This window comes from Coregonus lavaretus (genome assembly GCF_964263955.1).
Source record: "Coregonus lavaretus genome assembly, chromosome: 22".
Lineage (NCBI taxonomy): Eukaryota > Metazoa > Chordata > Actinopteri > Salmoniformes > Salmonidae > Coregonus > Coregonus lavaretus.
The window spans coordinates 11216254-11238083 of record NC_140009.1 but is presented as its reverse complement, the minus strand read 5'-3'; the positions used below and the strand labels follow the sequence as shown (position 1 = coordinate 11238083).

At 44.8% G+C, this 21830-nt stretch overlaps 1 protein-coding gene across 1 annotated transcript in view; it reads left to right on the top strand.

Annotated features, from left to right (window-relative positions):
* Positions 1 to 15713: 15713 nt before the first annotated feature.
* The window catches only part of LOC311149507 (opsin-5-like), a gene marked incomplete at both ends in the record, with an annotated part of 55527 nt that continues 49410 nt past the window's right edge, over positions 15714 to 21830 (top strand). The window contains 3 exons of the mRNA XM_084186693.1: positions 15714 to 15819; positions 16085 to 16247; positions 16661 to 16788. Coding sequence (XP_084042819.1) covers positions 15714 to 15819; positions 16085 to 16247; positions 16661 to 16788 — 397 coding nt within the window. The remainder of the gene's footprint in view (positions 15820 to 16084; positions 16248 to 16660; positions 16789 to 21830) is intronic.

The window sequence follows — 21830 nt, the reverse complement described above, 5'->3', positions numbered from 1 at the left end:
GTACACGTCAACTATGACAGACAAAATGAGAAAAAAAATCCATTTTTATGAATTTATTTGCAAATTATGGTGGAAAATAAGTATTTGGTCAATAACAAAAGTTTCTCAATACTTTGTTATATACCCTTTGTTGGCAATGACACAGGTCAAACGTTTTCTGTAAGTCTTCACAAGGTTTTCACACACTGTTGCTGGTATTTTGGCCCATTCCTCCATGCAGATCTCCTCTAGAGCAGTGATGTTTTGGGGCTGTCGCTGGCAACACGGACCTTCAACTCCCTCCAAAGATTTTCTATGGGGTTGAGATCTGGAGACTGGCTCCAGGACCTTGAAATGCATCTTACGAAGCCACTCCTTCGTTGCCCGGGCGGTGTGTTTGGGATCATTGTCATGCTGAAAGACCCAGCGACGTTTCATCTTCAATGCCCTTGCTGATGGAAGGAGGTTTTCACTCAAAATCTCACAATACATGGCCCCATTCATTCTTTCCTTTACACGGATCAGTCGTCCTGGTCCCTTTGCAGAAAAACAGCCCCAAAGCATGATGTTTCCACCCCCATGCTTCACAGTAGGTATGGTGTTCTTTGGATGCAACTCAGCATTCTTTGTCCTCCAAACACGACGAGTTGAGTTTTTACCAAAAAGTTCTATTTTGGTTTCATCTGACCATATGACATTCTCCCAATCCTCTTCTGGATCATCCGAATGCACTCTAGCAAACTTCAGACGGGCCTGGACATGTACTGGCTTAAGCAGGGGGACACGTCTGGCAATGCAGGATTTGAGTCCCTGGCGGCGTAGTGTGTTACTGATGGTAGGCTTTGTTACTTTGGTCCCAGCTCTCTGCAGGTCATTCACTAGGTCCCCCCGTGTGGTTCTGGGATTTTTGCTCACCGTTCTTGTGATCATTTTGACCCCACGGGGTGAGATCTTGCGTGGAGCCCCAGATCGAGGGAGATTATCAGTGGTCTTGTATGTCTTCCATTTCCTAATAATTGCTCCCACAGTTGATTTCTTCAAACCAAGCTGCTTACCTATTGCAGATTCAGTCTTCCCAGCCTGGTGCAGGTCTACAATTTTGTTTCTGGTGTCCTTTGACAGCTCTTTGGTCTTGGCCATAGTGAAGTTTGGAGTGTGACTGTTTGAGGTTGTGGACAGGTGTCTTTTATACTGATAACAAGTTCAAACAGGTGCCATTAATACAGGTAACGAGTGGAGGACAGAGGAGCCTCTTAAAGAAGAAGTTACAGGTCTGTGAGAGCCAGAAATCTTGCTTGTTTGTAGGTGACCAAATACTTATTTTCTACCATAATTAGCAATTAAATTCATTAAAAATCCTACAATGTGATTTTCTGGATTTTTTTTCTTCTCAATTTGTCCGTCATAGTTGACGTGTACCTATGATGAAAATTACAGGCCTCTCTCATCTTTTTAAGTTGGAGAACTTGCACTATTGGTGGCTGACTAAATACGTTTTTCCCCCACTGTATATGTGATGGGACAATATGGACAGCATATGGATAGAATATGTAGTATATCTGAAGAATTGTATATGTACAGCAATATTTAAATAGGATAGGCCTTGACCTGAATACAGTGTATACATATGAAGTGGGTAAAACAGTGTGTTAACATTATTAAAGTGACCAGTGTTCCATGACTATGTACATAGGGCAGCAGCCTCTAAGGTGCAGGGTAGAGTAACCTGGTGGTAGTTGGCTAGTGACAGTGACTAAAGTTCAGGGCAGGGTACTGTGGTGGTGGCTATTTTACAGTCTGATTGCCTTGAGACGGAAGCTGTTTTTCAGTCTCTCGGTCCAAGCTTTGATGCACCTGTACTGACCTCACCTTCTGGATGGTAACTGGGTGAACAGGCTGTGGCTCGGGTGGCTAAGGTCCTTGATGATCTTCTTAGCCTTCCTGTGACACCAGGTGCTGTAGATGTCCTGGAGGGCAGGCAGTGTGCTCCCGGTGATCCGTTGGGCAGACCGCACCAGCCTCTGGAGAGCCCTGCTGCTGTGGACGGCGCAGTTGCCGTACCAGGCGGTGATACAGCCCGACAGGATGCTCTCTCAATGGTGCATGTAAATTGATGTCACTTGTTAAATCCGCTTCATATTTATATATACATATATATTCACTGTCTCATTTATAGCATGCTGACATTCATTGTTTTCAAACTATGATACATGTAGGCCTATGCATCTTATATTATTGGTATTTTATTTTTGGTATTTATTTATTTTTTCCCTGGGATGGGAAATGAGGGTTGGACTGGGGTAAGTGGGGACGAGGGATGGAGCAGTTATTTGTTAAAAAATAAATAAATAAAATGTATCAATGCTGCAGTTGTAGATTTGAAATCTGTAATAAAAAAAAATAAAAAAATAACAATAATTCTAAAACCTGTCTCCTCCCCTTCATCTACATTGATTGAAGTGGATTTAACAAGTGACACCAATAAGGGATCATAGCTTTCACCTGGATTTACCATGTCAGTCTACGTCAGTGGTATTCACCTCTTACCTTACGAGGTCCGGAGCCTGCTGGTTTTCTGTCTCACCTAATAATTAATTGCACACAGATGCTATCCCAGGTCTAAATCAGTCCCTGATTAGAGGGGAACAATGAAAAAATGCAGTGGAACTGGCTTCGAGGGGATGTCATGGAAAGAGCAGGTGTTCTTAATGTTTTGTATACCCAGTGTGTAATTTCATATATACTTTTTAACTTGTACCGGGCGACCTTCAGATGTCTTGTGAGGCTTGTCGGCGTCTTTCCATAGAGTGGTCATATTAGTTTGTAAGCTAAATGTTCGGACTCTACAGACGTTTTCGTGAGAAGAGCGATTTTCGGGATGTCTCATGGTCTGACAAACACCACTGTAGCTCGGCCACCTTCCACCACAGATGTGGAAGGCTGCAATTGGTGGATGTGGTGATTGAGATGCAGCCCATTGTAAGGGTTGGGGTGAGGTGTGACCCAGGTGTGGTGCAAGATATACAGTAGGCATAGATGGTGAAACAAGGATCTTTACTGGTGGTCCCGAAACCAAAATACAAAATAACGGACTTATCACAATAAAAGAAAGGCAGAGCAAATAAGTCTCCAAAAACCGTCTGACAGCCAAAATATTAAATACTACCTAAGACTGAAACAAATAACAGGGAAAACACTTCTCAAGTACCTGTACATAGATCTCCAATCAGACACTGAGTAGTACTGCTGGACATAGAGAAACTAGCAGAGAAAACTGAGCAAGGGAAGTGAGGGCATAAATACACAGGTGAACCAATAGACACAGGTGACACCAATAGGAAGATGATTAGTCCCGACTGTGAGTGAGGAGGTGCCTAAGGTTGTCGGAGGATGACACCTAGTGGGTCGCTCCAGAACTGCGACCCCCTCCTGTAACAGCCCATAGCTTAAACAGACGCTCTTATCTAGAGCGACTTACAGTTAGTGAGTGCATACATTTTTTTTTCATACTTTGATGTGGATTTGATTTCCACGAGGGGCGCGTACATCAACGCTAGGGGGTTAAGGACTAATGAGTATCGCGATACTGGTATCGTCTCGGCCCCTAGAATAATATTTTAGGGGGTAGATCAGCTTTAATATTGCAGATAGATTGTAACTTCCATCAATGTAATTGTCTGCATCACTTCCAATCCCCCATATGTTTTTTTTCTTCTCGCTAATATATATATATATATATATATATATATATATATATATGTGTGTATATATATATATACATACACATATCCTTTTTAAAAATATATTTCCCTTCATTACTTTCCAACCCCACCATCACTTCCCTAATTGGAGTAAACTAGTGAACAAGAACACTTAGGCCTCTACTTCCAGCTTATACATACTATATACATTTTATGGACACAGTCAATTTTACAATAATTATATTTTGTTTGTTTTTACTCCTGGACCCTCAACCTCTCCGATCATTTTCATGATGTCCATCCGGTTTGCTTCTATAAGCCATATCTTTCTAACTGTGCTCTTTCACAAAAACGTTCAACCTATAACCTATATACTTATTATGGACACAGTGTGCTTTACATTAGTTATCTTGTTGTTATTAGTTGTTGTTAGTTGTTATTAGTCCCATCCTTCAGCTCCATTCAACACCTCCCATCTATCTCTTAACACCATCCATATTGGATTTCTATTTGCCAGATATTTTTCAACTGTACTGTGATGTTTCACAAAAGTTCTGAACCCTTCTATTCTCATTGTTTCTACAGATTGTAAATTGAAAATAAACATTTTGGCTAAAAGTATTATTATATTATGATCGATTGACTATGACTTTTCAGATCACCCAGTAGTGCTATATGCTGGGTTAGCTCCAGGTAAATATTGCAATCCTTCAGCCATTCCTGGACCTGTGTCCAAAAACAAGCTACAAATGGACAGTACCAAAACAAATGATCTAATTATTCTGTCTCTTCGCAGCAAAATCTGCAGAGCTGGGAAGATTGTATCCCCCATATAAATAACATTCTATTGGTAGCAAGAATTTTGTATAATTATTTAAATTGAAAAATTCTAAGTTTTGAATCTGGCGTCGTTTTGTGTATCAGTTCATAAACACTATGTCATGGAATCGGTACGTCAAAAATCTCTTCCCAACTATTTTGCAATCTATATGGGATGACTGTCAATCCTTTGGTCCTTAAATGAAACTGGTATACTTTTTTATTTATCACATTTTCTTTAACCAATTATGTTCTTTAATGCAGGGCGTTTCAACCAACTTTCTATGGCTTGTTTTGGAAATAGTGATATTTGGGAGATGATTTCCTTTTCAAATAACTAAAAGTGAGAGGTTGTAATCTGAATAAAGGGAAAAAAGCCATTCTTGAACATTGGGTGAGAAAATCGTACTAATTTGCTAGAGAACCAGTTCGGATTTAAGTATAACTTTTGTATGACTGAAGCTTTTAGTGATAGGTCTAATGCTTTAATATTTAATCATTTCTGTTCTCCGAATTCATATTCATTATATAAATAGGCCCGTTTAATTTTGTCTGGCTTGCCATTCCAAATAAAATTGAATATTTTTTTCTCATTTCATTTAAAAAACTGTTTGCTAGGCGTAGGCTAGACCATAAGCAAATAGGTAAACTGGGATAATACTAAAGAGTTAATCAGGGTGATTTTTCCACAAATAGACAGGTATTTACCTTTCCATGGTAGCAAGATCTTATCTATTTTTGCTAACTTTCTATTAAACTTTATTGGAGTGAGATCATTTATTTCATTTGGGATATGTATTCCGAGTACATCCACAACATTGAGCTCAAGTTGTTATTGTAATTACCATCCTCGTTATCACTGAGCTTCACTTAAGTCTATCAATCTTCGTGTGTGTTTGGTGTGTGTTTATGTGTGTGTTTGGTGTGTGCTTGGTGTGTGTTTGTGCGTGCATGCTTGCTTGCTTGCGACAGATGTGGACATCTGTTGTGTGTTTGTATCCCACTTGAGACTGCAGGATTGTGTGGTGTCTTAATGTTTCATGTCATGTTCATCATTTTAGATTTCCAGACAAACACAAACAATGGGTCCCCAGGACTAGCGTGCAGAAACAGTGCTATAGAGCCCCAAGTTCCTGCAGCTATATTGGGTAAAGAGAGAAGTTTGTGTAAGTGCATTGTTGTTTTATATTGGTGAGTAAGTGAGTGTCTGGGGAGTCAATGGTTATAGAGTAGAGAACTATTTGTCTAGGGAATCATCGGTTATAGAGTAGAGAACTATTTGTCTGGGGAATCATTGGTTATAGAGTAGAGAACTATTTGTCTGGGGAATCATTGGTTATAGAGTAGAGAACTATTTGTCTGGGGAATCATCGGTTATAGAGTAGAGAACTATTTGTCTGGGGAATCATTGGTTATAGAGTAGAGAACTATTTGTCTGGGGAATCATTGGTTATAGAGTAGATAACTATTTGTCTGGGGAATCATTGGTTGTATTGTAGAGAACTATTTGTTTGGGGAATCATTGGTTATAGAGTAGAGAACTATTTGTCTGGGGAATCATTGGTTATAGAGTAGAGAACTATTTGTCTGGGGAATCATTGGTTATAGAGTAGATAACTATTTGTCTGGGGAATCATTGGTTATAGAGTAGAGAACTATTTGTCTGGGGAATCATTGGTTATATTGTAGATAACTATTTGTCTGGGGAATCATTGGTTATAGAGTAGAGAACTATTTGTCTGGGTAGTCATTGGTTATAGAGTAGAGTACTATTTGTCTGGGGAATCATTGGTTATAGAGTAGAGTACTATTTGTCTGGGGAATCATTGGTTATAGAGTAGAGTACTCTACTTGTCTTGGAGAGTGCTCCCATCCACGCTCCACTGAACACACTCTATTCCTAATGTCTCACATTCTCTGGTTATTACACTATAATACAAGCTCAGTAACTGTGAAGACATACACTGAGTGCACAAAACATTCAGAACACCTTCCTAATATTGAGTTGCACCCTCAGAACAGCCTCAGTTCGTCGGAGCATGGATTACAAGGTGTCGAAAGCGCTCAACAGGGATGCCAAGTTGGCTGTGTGTCCTTTGGATGGTGGACCATTCTTGATATATACGGGAAACTGTTGAGAGTGAAAAACCCAGCAGTGTTGCAGTTCTTGACACACTCAAACCGGTGCGCCTTGCACCTACTACCATAACCCGTTCAAAGACAGTTAAATATTTCGTCTTTCCCATTCACCCTCTGAATAGCACACATACACAATCCATGTCTCAATTCTCTCAAGGCTTAAAAATCCTTCTTTAACCTGTCTCCTGGTGACAGGTGACATGTATAAGGGATCATAGTGTCCACCTGGATTCACCTGGTCAGTCTATGGCATGGAAAGAGCAGTTCCTAATGTTTTGTACACTCAGTGTATACGCATACACACATACACACACAGAGACACATACTGACACCTTGGCGAATTAATACACAGACTTGCATACAAACACTAACACACAAAGTTAATACCTTTCTGTGTCTCTTTGTCTTGTACATTATCTGTCTCCCCCATCTCTCGCTCTCTCTTTCTCTGTCTTGTCAAAACACACAAACGCCTCAGGCTGCATGTCCATGTTTCAATGATTCAACAACATTTCATTGTTTTACCTGCAGCTCATTCCAGAAATATAGTCATAAAAGACTTAATAGTTCTCTCCAAGGGGTTACAAAAAACATTCACTTTATCATGTGGAAGGTAGCCTAGCGTTGGAGAGGGGAGCCAGCAACCGGAGGGTTACTAGTTCCGACAGGAAAAATCTGGTGGGAAGTGAGCTGGCAACCAGAGGGTTGCTGGTATCAAATCCTAGATGGCATTGCATGCTGTTGTGCCCTTGCGCAAGGCACTTAATCCCCCAAAACAACAGTGTATGTATCAGTGCTTTCGGAAAGTATTCAGACCCCTCAACGTTCTCCACATTTTCTTACGTTACAGCCTTATTCTAAAATTGATTAAATTGTTTTTTTCCCCTCATCAATCTACACACAATACCCCATAATGACAAAGCAAAAACAGTTGTTTTGCAAATGTATTACAAATGAAAAACAGAAATATCACATTTGCAAAAGTATTCAGATCCTTTACTCAGTACTTTGTTGAAGCACCTTTGGCAGCAATTACAGCCTTGAGTCTTCTTGGCACACCTGTATTTGGGGAGTTTCTCCCATTCTTCTCTGCAGATCCTCTCAAGCTCTGTCAGGTTGGATGGGGAGCGTCACTGCACAGCTATTTTCAGGTCTCTCCAGAGATGTACAATCGGGTTAAAGACCGGGCTCTGGCTGGGCCACTCAAGGACATTTAGAGACTGCTGCTGAAAAACATCCCCACTGCATGATGCTGCCACCACCATGCTTTACCGTAGGGATGGTGCCAGGTGATGAGCGGTGGCTGGTTTCCTCCAGACGTGACACTTGGCATTCAGGCTTCAATCTTGGTTTCATCAGACAAGAGAATCTTGTTTCTCATAGTCTGAGAGTCCTTTAGGAGCCTTTAGGCAAACTCCAAGCGGGCTGTCATGTGGCTTTTACTGAGGAGTGTCTTCCGTCTGGCCACTCTACCATAAAGGCCTGATTGGTGGAGTGCTGCAGAGATGGTTGTCCTTCTGGAAGGTTCTCCTATCTCCACAGTGGAACTCTGGATCTCTGTCAAAGTGACCATCGGGTTCTTGGCACCTCCCTGACCAAGGCCCATCTCCCCCGATTGCTCAGTTTGGCTGGGCTGCCAGCTCTAGGAAGGAAAATTCATCCATTTAAGAATGATGGAGGCCACTGTGTTCTTGTGGACCTTCAATGCTGCAGACATCTTTTGGTACCCTTCCCCAGATCTGTGCCCCGACACAATCCTGTCTTGGAGCTCCACAGACAATTCCTTCGACCTCATGGCTTGGTTTTTGCTTTGACATGTACTGTCAACTGTGGGACCTTATATAGACGTGTGTGCCTTTCCAAATCATGTCCAATCAATTTAATTTAACACAGGTGTACTCCAATCAAGTTGTAGAAACATCTCACGGATAATCATTGGAAACAGGATGCACCTGAGCTCAATTTCGAGTCTCATAGCAAAGGTTCTGATTACTTAAGTAAAAAGGTATTTCTGTTTTTATTTGTAATAAAGTTGCACTCATTTCTAAAAAATGGTTTTTGCTTTGTCATTATGGGGTATTGTGTGTAGATTGATGAGGAAAACATATTATTCAATCCATTTTTGAATAAGTCTGTAACGTAACAAAATGTGGAAAAAGGGAAGGGGTCTGAATACTTTCCGAATGCACTGTATGTGTGTCTTTCAGAGGGGTTGGGTTAAAAGAGGAAGTCAAATTTCGGTTGGACCTTTTGTGCAATTGACTAATAAAGTTATCTTAATCTGTGTGTGCGCGCGCATGCATGTATGAGCCCGGGTGTATGTGTTTCAGTGCGTGTGAGTGGGTTTGAATGATTAATTGTGTGCATTTATGCATTGGGTTGATGAAAATGTTCATCATCTAGTACCATTATACAGTATGAAGTTTAGTATTATGACCAGCTTTGAGCCAAAAAGTCTGTTTTATTCCAAAGGGATGGCTTGTACATTGTATTTCAAGGTGAACGGCATCGATTACCACTATAGTCCTTTAATAGAAAAAGAGCTAGACATGACTTGTTTCGTTGTGGACTGTGTGTGGCTAAATAATCACATTAAGCTCTCTTCAAACAAATTAAATTAGTGTACTCTTCACACATCAGCGCCCTGGACCTCCCAATTCAATCACAACCAAGTCAAACCAACAGTGAGCGTCACAGTGGGGATGCCTTAGGAATACCAGAGTAGCAACAGATGCGCACGCATACGCTCGCGACTGTTGGGCGGTTCCTGTGTTCTACCCCAAAATGGCATGTCATATCTATTTAGGCTCTGTCATAGCCGGTCGCGACCGGGAGACCCATGTGGCGGCGCACAATTGGCCCAGTGTCGTCCAAGGTAGGGGAGGGAATGACCGGCAGGGATGTAGCTCAGATGGTAGAGCATGGCGTTTGCAACGCCAGGGTTGTGGGTTCGATTCCCACGGGGGGTATGAAAAAATAAAAAAAATAAAAAATAAAACAAACTAACTGTAAGTCGCTCTGGATAAGAGCGTCTGCTAAATGACTAAAATGTAAATGTAAATGTAGATACAGTACCAGTCAAAAGTTTGGACACACCTACAGTGAGGGAAAAAAGTATTTGATCCCCTGCTGATTTTGTACGTTTGCCCACTGACAAAGAAATGATCAGTCTATAATTTTAATGGTATGTTTATTTGAACAGTGAGAGACAGAATAACAACAACAAAAAAGCAGAAAAATGCATGTCAAAAATGTTATAACTTGATTTGCATTTTAATGAGGGAAATAAGTATTTGATCCCTCTGCAAAACATGACTTAGTACTTGGTGGCAAAACCCTTGTTGGCAATCACAGAGGTCAGAAGTTTTTTGTAGTTGGCCAAAAGGTTTGCACAAATCTCAGGAGGGATTTTGTCCCACTGCTCTTTACCGATCTTCTCCAAGTCATTAAGGTTTCGAGGCTGATGTTTGGCAACTCGAACCTTCAGCTCCCTCCAAAGATTTTCTATGGGATTAAGGTCTGGAGACTATCTAGGCCACTCCAGGACCTTAATGTGCTTCTTCTTGTGACACTCCTTTGTTGCCTTGGCCGTGTGTTTTGGGTCATTGTCATGCTGGAATACCCATCCACGACCCATTTTCAATGCCCTGGCTGAGGGAAGGAGGTTCTCACCCAAGATTTGACGGTATATGGCCCCGTCCATCGTCCCTTTGATGCGGTGAAGTTGTCCTGTCCCCTTAGCAGAAAAACTCCCCCAAAGCATAATGTTTCCACCTCCATGTTTGACTGTTGGGATGGTGTTCTTGGGGTCATAGGCAGCATTCCTCCTCCTCCAAACACGGCGAGTTGAGTTGATGCCAAAGAGCTCCATTTTGGTCTCATCTGACCACAACACTTTCACCCAGTTCTCCTCTGAATCATTCAGATGTTCATTGGCAAACTTCAGACGGGCCTGTACATGTGCTTTCTTGAGCAGGGGGACCTTGCGGGCGCTGCAGGATTTCAGTCCTTCACGGCGTAGTGTGTTACCAATTGTATTATTGGTGACTATTGTCCCAGCTGCCTTGAGATCATTGACAAGATCCTCCCGTGTAGTTCTGGGCTGATTCCTCACCGTTCTCATGATCATTGCAACTCCACGAGGTGAGATCTTGCATGGAGCCCCAGGCCGAGGGAGATTGACAGTTCTTTTGTGTTTCTTCCTTTTGCAAATAATCGCACCAACTGTTGTCACCTTCTCACCAAACTGCTTGGCGATGGTCTTGTAGCCCATTCCAGCCTTGTGTAGGTCTACAATCGTGTCCCTGACATCCTTGGAGAGCTCTTTGGTCTTGGCCATGGTGGAGAGATTGGAATCTGATTGATTGATTGCTTCTGTGGACAGGTGTCTTTTATACAGGTAACAAGCTGAGATTAGGAGCACTCCCTTTAAGAGTGTGCTCCTAATCTCAGCTCGTTACCTGTATAAAAGACACCTGGGAGCCAGAAATCTTTCTGATTGAGAGGGGGTCAAATACTTATTTCCCTCATTAAAATGCAAATCAATTTATAACATTTTCGACTGTCACGCCCTTGCTCTAGGGACTATTTTAAGTTGAGCCAGGGTGTGTAGAGTTTATGTTTTGTGCTCGTTGTGACAGCTTCCTGGACTCCACATGGAGGGGAAGAACATCCTCTGTCTCAGGCGAAAGACCGGGGCCGGGCGACACCTGCGGTTGGCCTGATGTTGAGACCTGACGAGGCCCGCTTAAGCACCGCCTGTACCTGCCTCCAGGTGCAGCGACAGCGACTGATGTGGGCCCGACGGGACCGACGCCTCCTCATGTTGCTTAGGGAATACGGGGGGTTGGTACCCGTATTGGCACTGGAAGGTAGACAGGCCGGTGGACGAGCAGAGAAGGGTGTTGTGGGCATACTCCGCCAGCGCCAGTCGCTGACACCACGTAGCTGGGTTGCTGGAGGCGTAGCACCTCAGCACCACTTCCAGATCCTGGTTGACGCGGTCCGTCTGCCCGTTCAACTGGGGATGGAAGCCTGAAGACAAGCTGACGGAGGCGCCGAAGCAGGTGGCGAACGCCTTCCAGAACCAGGAGGCGAGCTGAGGGCCCAGATCCGACACCACATCTTGGGAAATCCATGGACCCGGAAAACGTGCTGCACCATCAACTTAGTTGTCTCCCGGGCCGACGGGAGTTTGGGAAGGGAAATGAAGTGGGCAGCCTTCGAGAACCGGTCCACAATGACCAGGATGACTGTGTATCCATCAGAGGGGGGTAGGGCGGAAATTAAATCCAGCGAGATGTGGGACCAGGGACGCTTGGGGATAGGCAGGGGTCGGAGCAGCCCTGCCACGGGCTGATGTGAGCTGTTCGTGCACGTTCACACCGGGCAAGCAGCCACGAAGGCGCTCATATCCCTCCCACCAGAACCTACTACGCAGGAACTCCAACGTCCTGGCGCCCCCGGATGGCTGGTGAGGTCGGACACCTCACCAGCAATCAGTTTGTGCTGAAGCAGTCACAAGCATGCAGCCTTGTGCACGTACATCCTCCCCGATGGACCTCCGCCCGGATTGGGCTCCTGCCGATGCGCTGCTCTGACCAGCCTTTCAATTCCCCACAAAACTGGGGCAGCAATCAGGGCGTTGGGGACAATGGGGTCGTCCCTCTCCACCAGGTCCATGTTTTCGCACTGCCGGGAGAGTGCATCAGGCCTGGTGTTCTTCGACCCCCGACGGTATGAGATGGTGAACCGGAACCTGGTGAAGAACAATGCCCACCTGGCTTGGCACGAGTTGAGTCTCTTGGCCCCCGGAATGTAGGCTAAGTTCTTGTGGTCAGTCCATACGATGAATGGATGGGCGGCCCCCTCTAGCCAATGTCTCCACTCCCCCAGGGCGAGCTTGACCGCTAGCAGCTCACGGTTCCCCACGTCGTAATTCCACTCCGCCGGGGACAGCCGACAGGAGAAAAATGCGCAGGGGTGAGTCTTACCTTCCGTGAAGAACTGCTGGGACAGGATTGCTCCCACCGCAACGTCTGAAACATCCACCTCCACAATGAACAGCAGGGACGGATCAGGATGCCCGAGAACTGGGGCAGATGTAAAGCGCAGCTTAAGAGCATCAAATGCCTTCCCCACTTCCGGGGTCCAGGTGAAGGAGTGTACGCTCGTCTGCGTGAGGGCTGTCAGGTGAGCGGCTAGGGAGCTAAAATTGTGAATAAATCGCCTATAAAAATTAGCGAACCCTAAAATCCATTGTAGTTGCTTGAGGGATGAGGGCTGGGTCCAATCCAGTACCGCGCTGACCTTAGCTGGGTCCATCCGTAGGTCCAGGAAGGAGACTCTCTCTGTGTGGAACACACACTTCTCTGCCTTGACGTAGAGCTGGTGATGGAGAAGGCGTTGGAGGACCTGCTGGACGTGCTGCTGGTGTTCGCTCATGTCTTTCGAAAATATTAGGAGGTCATCCAAATACACGAAGACACTGTAGTCGAGGAGGTCCCGGAGCACGTCATTGACCAATGCCTGGAACACCGCAGGCGCATTGGCTAGACCAAACGGAATGACTTGGTACTCGTAATTCCCACTGGGTGTGTTAAAAGCTCTCTTCCACTCATCCCCCTCCTGAATCCTCACCAGGTTGTAGGCATTACGTAAGTCCAACTTGGTGAAGACCCGGGCTCCCTGCAACGACTCGAATGCCGTCGTCATCAGGAGGAATGGGTAGCGGTTCTTAACCGTGATGTTGTTGAACGCCCGTTAATCAATGCACGGCCGCTGCCCACCGTCCTTTGTCCCCACGAAGAAGAAGCCCGCGCCCGCGGGTGAGGTAGAGGGACGAATGTCATGACCCTCATGACCAGCGTCTCCGGCTGGGACAAGGAAAACAAACGCCCTTGTGTGGTCATGGCGCCCGGCAGGAGATCGATAGTGCAGTAGTAAGGCCTGTGAGGAGGTAGGCCCTTGACACGCCTCTTACTAAACACCTCCCCCAGATCCCAATACTCCCAGGGAATGCCTGCCAGGTCTGGGCCGGTGACAGAGTCTGTAGCCGCGGGCCTCCCGGTGGCCACCGCCGCTAGGGTGGTAGGCGGTTCGGAGTGCGGGACCTGGGGAAGAGGTGAGGACTGGTAGGTGGTCTGGGACGGTGGTTTGTGCTGATGAGTGGTCGGTGGAGACCGGAACAGGATGGGAGTGGAGCTTCCCTCCAGGATGAGCCGCCCCGTGGACCATTCTATCCGGGGTTTGTGGGCAACCAACCAGGGGTGCCCGAGGACGAGGGGACACTCCGGAGAGTCCACAATAAAAAACTGGATATCCTCCCCATAGCCACCCCACCATCCGGACACGCACAGGGACAGTGCGCTGGGTGATGAAGCCCGACCGCAACGGCCGGCCGTCCAGGCCCATGACTGGAACCGACTCGGAGAGGGAGAGTAACGGAACGCTCCACCCTTGGGCCAGCCCTTCGTCCATAAGGTTTCCCGCGGCCCCGGAATCCACCAGTAAATGCGCCCGACGCGCAGCGCGGGCCCACTGAACCCTCACGGGGAGAAATGTCTGGGAGTCTCTGGATTTCTGGGGTTTCGGTTCCTCCCGATACAAGCGAGCCCTCCCGTTTCCCTGCTTCTCCGGGCATGAGTCGCAGTGGTGACCTGCCTGGCCACAGTACAGGCAACGTCCCTGGCGCAGACGCCTCTGCCTTTTCATCCTGGACAAGCGCGCCTCCCCCAGCTGCATAGCCTCCTCCTGAGGCATCTCCTCCCTGAATCGGCAGAAAGCCTCCGGGTTGATAGGGGGACGCGGAGGCGCGCCTTGCGTCATCCCTCTCTCATGCGCCCTCTCATGATACCGATTGTCTACCCACATCGAGAGTTCGATGAGGCCGTCCAGTCGCTCAGGCAGCTCCCTGAAGGAGAGTTCGTCCATCATCCACTCCGATAGCCCCTGGGCGTAAAGGACAACCAGGGCGGCCTCCTCCCATCCTGCCTCTCGAGCCCGGGTCAGGAACTCCACGGAGTAGCATGCAACCGTACGGTCACCCTGCCGACAGGCCATGAGCCGCCTCACGGCCTCGTGCCCCGACACCACCGGAGAGTAGTCGAACACCTTGCGTAGCTCCCGGGTGAATTGGTAGGAGTCGGAGCACGCCGGAAGCTCTCCCACTCCACGGTAGCCCAGGAAAGGGCCCGACCCGTCAACAGAGTGATGATGTAGGCCACCTGGCCCTGCTCCGTCGGGAAGGAGGAGGGATGTAGGCTGAATACCAGGGAACACTGGGTGAGGAATTCGCTGCAGCCCTCTGGACGTCCGTCATACCTCTCCGGAGGTGGTAGGCGGGGTTCCCGCGATGTCGCATGTGAGACTGGAGACGCCGCTGCCGTGGCTGGTCGGGTGTCCACCCGGCTCTGCACGGCGATCGTCAGCTGGCGGAGATTCTCGGTGTCCCCATAGGAGAACCCTTTCGGTTCCAGGTGGAACCCTCTGTGGAAAGGGTTCTAGATGGAACCCAAAGGGGTTCTACCTGGAACCATAAAGTGTTCTTCAAAGGGTTCTCCTATGGGGACAGCCGAAGAACCCTTTTAAGTTATAGATAGCATATTTTTTTCTAAGAGTGTAGTTATTCCATGTTGTGGTGAAAAGTCAAATAGACTTCTTCAAAGAAGAACTACTTTTTTAATGTACTGTAAATAGCTCATTGTATTGTGATACTAATATAGTGACATTCAAAGTCAGTAGTAGGCAGTAAAAGTCAGTGGCTGTTATTGTAGCTTGAGGACACAGAGGCTTGTTGTCTTAGCTAAGGCCTTATCTGGCTGGAATTAGTCACTCTCTGAGTTTGCATGTGTGTGTGCCTGGGTGCGTGCGTTCGAGTGTGCGTGCGAGTCCGGTTGTAATAATATGTTGTGCAATATGTCTTGGCTTTGACCTCTGGATAGAGGAATACAGTGAAATTCTGAACAAGGCCCAGAGGCTTTGTCACACAGCAGAACTAATTTAACCCCATTACTCCTCTCCTCCCTTGTATGTATCTGACACCACAAATAAAGTAATCTCTCTCTCTCTCTTTAGATGGGAAATGCCTCTGAAACGTCTTTGTTCGCTGACACATCTTTATTCCTTTCCACCATCTCTAAAGAACATGACATCCTGATGGGGACCATCTATGCCATATTTGGTGAGTCTTTCTCCTGGTGTGTTTACATAACACTGGGGATCATAGTTGTGCTCCGAGTTCAGTTGTGGAAAAATAACTTTAAAGATATACAAAGATAAAAGTCTTACAAGAGGGATCGCAAAACAATGGCTTTCATTGAATTGCTTTTGTCCAGTATTGGTAGTGTTTTTTTCTTGATTTACTGGATGCCTTGAAGCTCTCTACAGTATGTGCACTCTGCCATTTTACTTTTCAGTCTTGTTAAAATTCTAACTGTGTGTCTCAGGTGTTTTCTCACTGGTTGGGAATGGAATATTGCTGTTTGTGGCCTATCGGAAGAAGTCCTCCCTGAAGCCAACTGAGTTCTTTGTTATAAACCTCTCCGTCAGCGACCTCGGAATGACAATCTCTCTCTTCCCCATGGCCATCTCATCAGCCTTCGCACATAAGTGAGTTTCCACACTCCTTTACTATCCTCTCCTCTGCTCATCAACACTTACTTCTCTCATCTCCTGCCCCTTCCCCTTTCTCTCTCTCCCTCCCTTCTTGAGGTTATTCAGTGTATGTGTGCTGATTTGTTTTGCCATGCCCTCCTTCCTTGTAATGCCTCAGGCCTTCACAAATGTAGACAGACAGACAGAGGGAGAGAGAATATAAAAACGTGAAATAAAAAGGTCACCTGTGTGACACAACTGTTTTAATAGTCATAAATATATATTTCCCCTCTCTCTTGTACTCCAGGTAGTATCAGCCATGTGGGGCCTCAGGTTCAGACACAGAAAAAGTGAGAGAAATGGTCTCTGAATATCTATCGGATAAATGATTAGTCTCTCTCTCTCTCTCTCTATCTTTCTCTCTCCAGGTGGCTGTTCAGTGAGGTTACATGTATGAGCTATGCCTTCTGTGGGGTTTTGTTTGGACTCGCCAGTCTCACCAACCTCACAGTGTTGTCATCTGTGTGCTGGCTCAAGGTCTGCTGTCCCAACTATGGTAAGACAATGCAAAACCTTGACCTCTAACCCTGATCCTTGATCTCTAACCCTAACTTCGATCCCTAACACTTACCCTAACATTGACTGACTCCAGCCCCTCTAGCACACCTTTCAGTGCATTGGGATGGTTGGAGTTGGGACTGACAAATAGACTCTGAAAATGTAGTAGCACTAACCTGCACACTGTCTTTCAGATTTGTACTTTCCTCCCAGACACCCAAGCCTCAGGAACAGTTTTAGTAGGTTTGGAGGTAGGGAGGGGTTAGGCCACATTGCCAGCATCTCCAAAGCTGGATAGACTGGCAGAATGGAGTGCAACCAAGAGGGTAAGGGTCATACGTTAAAGGTTAGAGTTCCCTAAATGATCTGCTATTGTGCAAAAGTTCAACTAATCTCCAAAGTAGGAACTAATTAACAGAGTTAAAGTGGAGAGGGGGAAGGATGATTCAAAGACACTCTTCAGACATGTCACTTTGGGACACTGAGAAACCTATTTACTGGGTGAAGCCATTAAGTCAGCGAGCATCCACATGCATTAGCAGCTAATTAGAATGTATTTGACCGTGCATGTGCATGCTGATATTACAGAGGGGTGTTAGGATAATAAGGTCTGGCTAATCACTAGTGATTACTGTTCCGTATTACAACTGTAGGGATTAACTTTCAATTCTCAGAGACAGACAGATGGACACAATGCTGATCTAGCTTTGTCTGGTTGGCAGACATAGCCTGCGTTTACACAGACAGCCCAATTCAGATATTTTTTGACCAATCACATCAGATCTTTCACATCAGATCTTTTTCAGAGCTGATCTGATTGGTCAAAATACTAATTAGTGAAAAGAAGATCAGAATACAGATGTCTTTCATACAGGTAACAAACTGAGATTAGGAGCACTCCCTTTAAGAGTGTGCTCCTAATATCAGCTCGTTACCTGTATAAAAGACACCTGGGAGCCAGAAATCGTTCTGATTGAGAGGGGGTCAAATACTTATTTCCCTCATTAAAATGCAAATCAATTTATAACATTTTTGACATGCGTTTTTCTGAATTTTGTTGTTGTTATTCTGTCTCTCACTGTTCAAATAAACCTACCATTAAAATTATAGACTGATCATGTCTTTGTCAGTGGGCAAAAGTACAAATCAGCAGGGGATCAAATACTTTTTTCCCTCACTGTACACATACACTGATGTAATGGATGGTGCGAAGAACAATTAGAGGTACAAAATGTACAAAAAAGAGGATTGAAGGGCATTAGTAGTGTGCTACGTTGTCGTTTCTTTTCAGCTTTGAGAGAAAGTAGTGTGAGTGTGAGTACACTAGAGTTGGAGCTTGAAATTAATCTACTAAATATATATATTTATGATCAGCTTTTCTTCCCCCTCGTTTAGTATGTCTGTGCGCACACGTGTGTGTGTGTTATTGCAGAAATTAGTCTGAGGAGTAGATCCACTAATGAGTAGGATTAATCTTTGTGCCACTCAAGCCTCTAAAGATCTGCTTAGGCAATTACAAACACCTGCGCACACATACAAAACGAGGGGGGGTAGAAAAGCTGACGATAATTTTTTTTTTTAAACATCCCCACAGCATGATGCTGCCACCACCATGCTTCACTGTGGTGATGGTGTTCTCGGGGTGATGAGAGGTGTTGGGTTTATGCCAGACATAGCGTTTTCCTTGATGGCCAAAAAGCTCAATTTTAGTCTCATCTGACCAGAGTACCTTCTTCCATATGTTGGGTGAGTCTCCCACATGCCTTTTGGTGAACACCAAACGTGTTTGCTTATTTTTTTCTTTAAACAATGGCTTTTTTTCTGGCCACTCTTCGGTAATGCCCAACTCTGTGGAGTGTACGGCTTAAAGTGGTCCTATGGAGAGATACTCCAATCTCCGCTGTGGAGCTTTGCAGCTCCTTCAGGGTTATCTTTGGTCTATTTGTTGCCTCTCTGATTAATGCCCTCCTTGCCTGGTCCGTGAGATTTGGTGGGCGGCCCTCTCTTGGCAGGTTTGTTGTGGTGCCATATTCTTTCCATTTTTTAATAATGGATTTAATGGTGCTCTGTGGGATGTTCAAAGTTTCTGATATTTTTCTATAACCCAACCCTGATATGTACTTCTCCACAACTTTGTCCCTGACCTGTTTGGAGAGCTCCTTGGTTTTCATGGTGCTGCTTGCTTAGTGGTGTTGTAGACTCTGGGGCCTTTCAGAACAGGTGTATATATACTGAGATCATGTGACAGATCATGTGACACTTAGATTGCACACCGGTGGACTTTATTTAACTAATTATGTGACTTCTGAAGGTAATTGGTTGCACCAGATCTTATTTAGTGATTTCATAGAAAGGGGGTGAATACATATGCACGCACCACTTTTCCGTAATTGATTTTTTTGAATGTTTTAAAACATTAAATTTTTTTCATTTCACTTCACCAATTTTGACTATTTTGTGTATGTCCATTACATGAAATCCAAATAAAAATACTTAAATTACAGGTTGTAATGCAACAAAATAGGAAAAACGCCAAGGGGGATGAATACTTTTGCAAAGCACTGTATCTGGAGTCCCTGATACTTGGTTAAAGAGTCAGGGGATGTCTCACTGTTTGGATGTCATGCTCCAGTTAACTGAGTGAGTGGAACTAATAAACAAAGGTAGTAATGGAAGTCAGAGCAGTGTTTTAAAGAGTTATACAAACTATTTAGTGTGTGTGTGTGTGTGTTTGTGTGTGTGTTTGTGTGTGTGTGTGTTTGTGTCAGTGTGCATGTGTGTGTGTACTCTTGAGAGAGTGGAAGTCTGCACTGAAGCTCTGGAGACTGCCGACTGCACGAATAACACCGTTTGAAGTGCAGATGAGCACAGATAATGATGTGTTTAAAAGAGTCGGTCCGAAAGAACCTGGTACAAATATAACACACAAACACACACAATAAGGATAGCGTAAAGTGGGGAACCAAAATGAGCAGAGATCAGAGTGTTAAGTAGTGATTACAGTAGCAGTAAAAGTCACAGAGGATTGGAAGGTTTCCAGAGGAGCAACACTGGAAGGAGGATCAGAGTCATGAACTGATGACACGTTTACTACAGAACACTGGTGTCAGATAATTACACTGAGCTCCACACGGATTATATCAGCAAGAAAGACTACAACACTGCAGAGCAGGTGTCATAAGATACAGCAAATGGAGGCAGGCTAGGACTGGCATCCCACCACCTCATCTGTCCTGCTCAAGGAGGGACAACAATGTCAGAAAGGTAGTGTGGGGCAGACGGTGAGGTATTATTGAAATTTCAAGGAATACTTGAGGATGATATTACTGCTTTATTCCAGTATTCTTACTTTCAAATTAAAATAGGGATATCTATTCCAATAAATGGCCCCTGGTTGGATGATACAGATGGTTCCAGGTTTTGACTAGCTGGGATACAGCTTATGTCAGGATTGACCAGAATTGACATTTCGTAGCAGGTTAGCAGAACTTACGCAGCAGGTTAGGAGAATGAACATACAGTTGAAGTCGGAGGTTTACGTACACCTTAGCCAAATACATTTAAACTCTGTTTTTCACAATTCCTGAAATTTATTCCTAGTAAAAATTCCCTGTTTTATGTCATTTAGGATCACCACTTTATTTTAAGAACGTGAAATGTCAGAATAATAGTAGAGAGAATTATTTATTTCAGCTTTTATTTATTTCATCTCATTCCCAGTGGGTCAGAAGTTAACATACACTCAATTAGTATTTGGTAGCATTGCCTTTAAATTGTTTAACTTGGGTCAAACGTTTTGGGTAGCCTTCCACAAGCTTCCCACAATAAGTTGGGTGAATTTTGGCCCATTCCTCCTGACAGAGCTGGTGTAACTGAGTCAGATTTGTAGGCCTCCTTGCTCGCACACGCTTTTTCAGTTTTTCCCACAAATGTTCTATAGGATTGAGGTCAGGGCTTTGTGAAGGCCACTCCAATACCTTGACTTTGTTGTCCTTAAGCCATTTTGCCACAACTTTGGAAGTATGCTTGGGTCATTGTCCATTTGGAAGACCCATTTGCGACCAAGCTTTAACTTCCTGACTGATGTCTTGAGATGTTGCTTCAATATATCCACACAATTTTCCTTCCTAATGATGCCATCTATTTTGTGAAGTGCACCAGTCCCTCCTGCAGCAAAGCACCCCCATAGCATGATGCTGCCACCCCCGTGCTTCACGGTTGGGATGGTGTTCTTCGGCTTGCAAGCAACCCCCTTTTTCCTCCAAACATAACGATGGTCATTATGGCCAAACAGTTCTATTTTTGTTTCATCAGACCAGAGGACATTTCTCCAAAAAGTACGGTCTTTGTCCCCATGTGCAGTTGCAAACCTAGTCTGGCTTTTTAATGGCGGTTTTGGAGCATTGGCTTCTTCCTTGTCGATATAGGACTCGTTTTACTGTGGATATAGATACTTTTGTACCTGTTTCCTCCAGCATCTTCACAAGGTCCTTTGCTGTTGTTCTGGGATTGATTTGCACTTTTCGCACCAAAGTACGTTAATCTCTAGGAGACAGAACGTGTCTCCTTCCTGAGCGGTATGACGGCTGCGTGGTCCCATGGTGTTTATACTTGCGTACTATTGTTTGTACAGATGAACGTGGTACCTTCAGGCGTTTGGAAATTGCTCCCAAGGATGAACCAGACTTGTGGAGGTCTACAATTTGTTTTATGAGGTCTTGGCTGATTTCTTTTGATTTTCCCATGATGTCAAGCAAAGAGGCACTGAGCTTGAAGGTAGGCCTTGAAATACATCCACAGGTACAGCTCCAAATGACTCAAATGATGTCAATTAACCTATCAGAAGCTTCTAAAGCCATGACATCATTTTCTGGAATTTTCCAAGCTGTTTAAATGCATAGTCAACTTAGTTCATGAAAACTTCTGACCCAGTGTAATACAGTGAATTATAAGTGAAATAATCTGTCTGTAAACAATTGTTGGAAAAATTACATGTGTCATGCACAAAGTAGATGCACTAACAGACTTACCAAAACTACA